The sequence below is a fragment of the Pinus tabuliformis genome, chromosome Q (assembly GCF_031772625.1).
Source record: "Pinus tabuliformis cultivar Carrire ecotype Pingquan chromosome Q, CPIR1, whole genome shotgun sequence".
Taxonomy (NCBI): domain Eukaryota; kingdom Viridiplantae; phylum Streptophyta; class Pinopsida; order Pinales; family Pinaceae; genus Pinus; species Pinus tabuliformis.
This window is the reverse complement of record NC_142296.1, coordinates 1,183,845,859-1,183,849,731: the sequence shown is the minus strand read 5'-3', so window position 1 is coordinate 1,183,849,731 and position 3,873 is coordinate 1,183,845,859. Positions and strand designations below refer to the sequence as shown.

The window sequence follows — 3,873 nt, the reverse complement described above, 5'->3', positions numbered from 1 at the left end:
TAATAAACAATACCCTCACAAAAACCATGATAATCTTGAAAAAAAATTTAATATCTTCTATAAACTATATGTTATCTTTTAGAAGTTCCAATAAACCATATATATACATGAATATGAATACACTACTACATAGTATATAAGTTCTTTACTAACTTCATAACTTATTTCATAAATTCTTTATATATTATACTTTTTCAGTTATTGCTCACTGCATCATATAATATATCATTATTTTATTATTATTATTTTAAATTAGCGAAACTATAGTGATTTTAAAATATTTTTTTAACATTTTTTCAAACATAAAAATAAAATGTTACATTTTTTTGTGTGTTTAATTTATTACTTTTTAAAATTCAATAAATTACCATATACATCTTAATAAACCTCCTTCATCATAATCTATCATAAAAACATTTCACATAACTCTATAACTTCTTTCATCTATAGGGTTGGAATTTCAAAACAGACTCACTTATCAAATTTGCAGATCTTCACACTTCCCACCGGTCTTCACAATGTCAACAAAAGGATCTTGACGGTTTTGCAATTTTTTTAACAATATTTAATAAGCAAATCACCCCATGACAAACAATTTGTCCATCAAATTCCATTATTCATAACTTCTTTCCATTTACTTCGAGTCATGATATTGTTACTGTAGAATCACACCACATTTTGATCTACATCTCTACCTTTTCCATGGTGGCATATTTTATTCTTACACTTTATCATTATTTGTTTTCTTATTATTTTAAAATTTTAAGTCAGTGAAATTAAGGTGATCCTAAAATGTTTCTTTAATTTTTTATTTTATTCAAAAGATTTTTTTAATTTAGACCATTTCTAGATTTGTCATCCATTTGGCAGAGCCATGTTACTCTTTATTAGATCTAATTTTAAAAATTTCACCACTTAATCAATAGCCATGCTAATCTTCTTCACCTCTAGAATTTTAGAATTTGAAATAGATTTACAAATAGTAACACCCATATTTTATCTTTCCAATTTTAAATATTTCACCACATACTTAATCAATAGCCACACTAATCTTCTGGACCTCTTGGAACTTTGGTATTTATAATGGATTTACCAGTAATCGCACCCATATTCTATCTTTCCAATTTTAAACATTCCTCCGCATAATTTACTGCATAATTTACTACCTTCAGATAGTTCAATAAACCCTATAAATCTTCGTGAAAATTAATCATTTATCTTTAAAAAACAAAAAACGAACATTCCCAGTTAGAATCGAAACAGCAAAAGATGGGACGATAACAATTATTGGAAAAAGACGAACAGCAAATTCATAAATGCACGCGTTGCTAAACAGAGCAATTGAATGTTACAGTCACAGTATACGCCAGATACAGAGATAACTGACGTAAAAGTAACTGCATTCGTCTATTAAATTTAATAAAATGCATCAACATCTTGTACACAGTATGCAGACAGCAGCGATTCAACACAGAATCACTCTACAAATGACGCGATAATTCCACGACACAGACCTAGGACAACTGCAAATTAACCTAACTACAACACAGTAATATTAATAACAATAATAATGATAATAATAGGGTTGAGTCTCAGTCAGACAGCCAGCCATGAATGAATAATACATTTCCCAATTACATCTTGACAACATCGGGGATAACGACGGGGTATCTGAGGATGCAATCCGACCATGGCCCCTGGGTCGGAGTTTTCACAGTGCGCAGACACTTCCAGACGGCGCTGTTACATTTGAATCCGCTGCCGAAAGCGATCTGCCACACGCGGTCGCCTCGGCGCATCCTGCCCTTGGCCTCGATGTAGGCGAGCTCGTACCAGATGGACGAGGAAGAGGTGTTGCCGAACCTGTGGAGCGCCATGCGCGAGGGCTCGACATGCTCGGGGGAGAGCTGCAGGTTTTTTTCGAGCTCGTCGATTACGGCGCGCCCGCCGGCGTGGATGCAGAAATGTTCGAAGGCCTGTTTGAAGTCGGGGATGTAGGATTTTCGCTTCGGGTTTATGAATTTTTTCATGAGGACGGAGAAAAGAAAGAGGAGCTGCTCGGAAACCGGCAGGACCAGGGGACCGAGGGTCGTTATGTTGGCCTTGAGCGCGTCGCCGGCGATCGCCATGAGATCTTTGGAGAGCGACATCCCGACTTTGCCCTGCGCGTCCTCTTCTTGATAGACGCAGCGGTATGCCTTGTCGTCTGCGCCTTTGTGAGTTCTGACCGCATGGACGAGCCTGTACTTCGCGCGGCTCTGTTCTTTGCGCTTGTTGGATAACAAAATGGCGGCGCCGCCCATTCGGAACAGGCAATTTGGGAGCAGCATGGATCGCTGGTTCCCGCGGTACCAATTCGGCGTAATGGTCTCGGTGCTCACCACAATAGCATTCGAATTCCCATGGACTTGCAGAAGATTGTTCGCCAGATCCACTGCTATGACCCCCGCGCTGCAGCCCATGCCAGACAAATTAAAGCTCATGGTGTTCCCGCGCATTTTGTATCTGTTAATCACCATGGCTGAAAGCGACGGGGTCGGGCAGAAAAGACTGCAATTCACAACAAGAATATCAATGTCCTTGGGCTTGAGTCCCGTCTTGGAGAAGAGATCGTCCATGGCAGAAAATATGACGAGCTGGGCCTCGTCGCGGGAAGCCGACATTGTGGGACTTGGGGGAATGTAATGCAGAGCAGGGGGAGGCAAGTCTCTTCACTAAGACCAGACCTTTCCAGAATCTTCATCTGAAAATCCAGGCTTTTCTGGTCAAAATACTTGAACAGCCTGGAATGCTCCATGAAAGTTGCAAAAGGAACTCTGCACGAATCTGGGGGACGGTAACAGGAATAGTCCACCAAATACACCGCACGAGGCCTCGACATTAAATACACAGTCGATACAAAAACCAGAAGCCCTGTACATGACAATGCATGAACAAGATTGAACTCCAGAGCTTGCCATAGCAAAACTACATCGTCCAGCCCAATTCTTCCAACCTCCAAGCCCACTCCAACCAGCAGTGGAACCAGCAGAAACGACAGAAAATATTTAGTCAGATACTGGTATCCAAGCTTCACGTATTTCAACTTCACAGTCAGGAGAAAATCAGGCAGGCCACGATTACCAGACCCTTCTTCTTCACCCATTGCTCAAACAACAATAAATACAAAACCTGAAGCAAAAACTAAATTGCAACTAAGACAATGCAGAACCAGAAGCAGATACAGATACCCAATTCATCAATCCTGCCATCAAAGTCGCTCTAACTTGGCACTAGACATTGAGCAACCTTGCATTCTTATAGGAGAAAAAAGAACATCCCCTGATAGAAACTGTTCAACCAACTGGTCTTCACGGAGGCAGCACAATCAAATACGCCTCTTCTCCAGACAACTTGAGCGGAGGAGCAGGTTAGGGGGGATTCAACTTATACCCGAAACCGCTGCCCCCAGCTCTCTTTACTGCATTGAATGTGGAAGATAGGAATGAATGTGACAGTATGGTATGAAACACCTAATAATGTCCATTATATATTGCCCCTCTCTATTGGTCTATGCATTCATCTCCCAGAACTTGATACCTGGTTTGACTAACTCACTATTCATCACACCAGATTCCTTCCAGAAGAAGAGGTTAAAAAAAAAAAAAACAATTTAATGTGAGACAACTATAAGCAATCTGCCCTATCGTACAGTAATACCACCCAGTCATAAACGAGACAAATGGCACCGGTTGGCATAAGATTTATCATTTGGCTGACAAACCTTCTTCACGAACTTAGTAGATTAATCTCATTTCTAATTACAAATCTTAATTCTATGTTCAAGAATCAATGAAGAATCAATGATGACAGTTTAATTTGATAATCTCCTTT

General features: G+C 39.7%; 1 protein-coding gene across 1 annotated transcript; it reads right to left on the bottom strand.

The window, feature by feature from the left end:
• Nucleotides 1-1,329: 1,329 nt before the first annotated feature.
• LOC149223920 (3-ketoacyl-CoA synthase 6-like) lies at nucleotides 1,330-3,469 on the bottom strand. The gene is given in 2 exon segments (XM_089385961.1): nucleotides 1,330-2,701; nucleotides 2,704-3,469. Coding segments are annotated over 2 exon segments (1,509 nt in total). The 5' UTR covers nucleotides 3,146-3,469; the 3' UTR covers nucleotides 1,330-1,634.
• Between the last annotated feature and the right edge of the window lie 404 nt (nucleotides 3,470-3,873).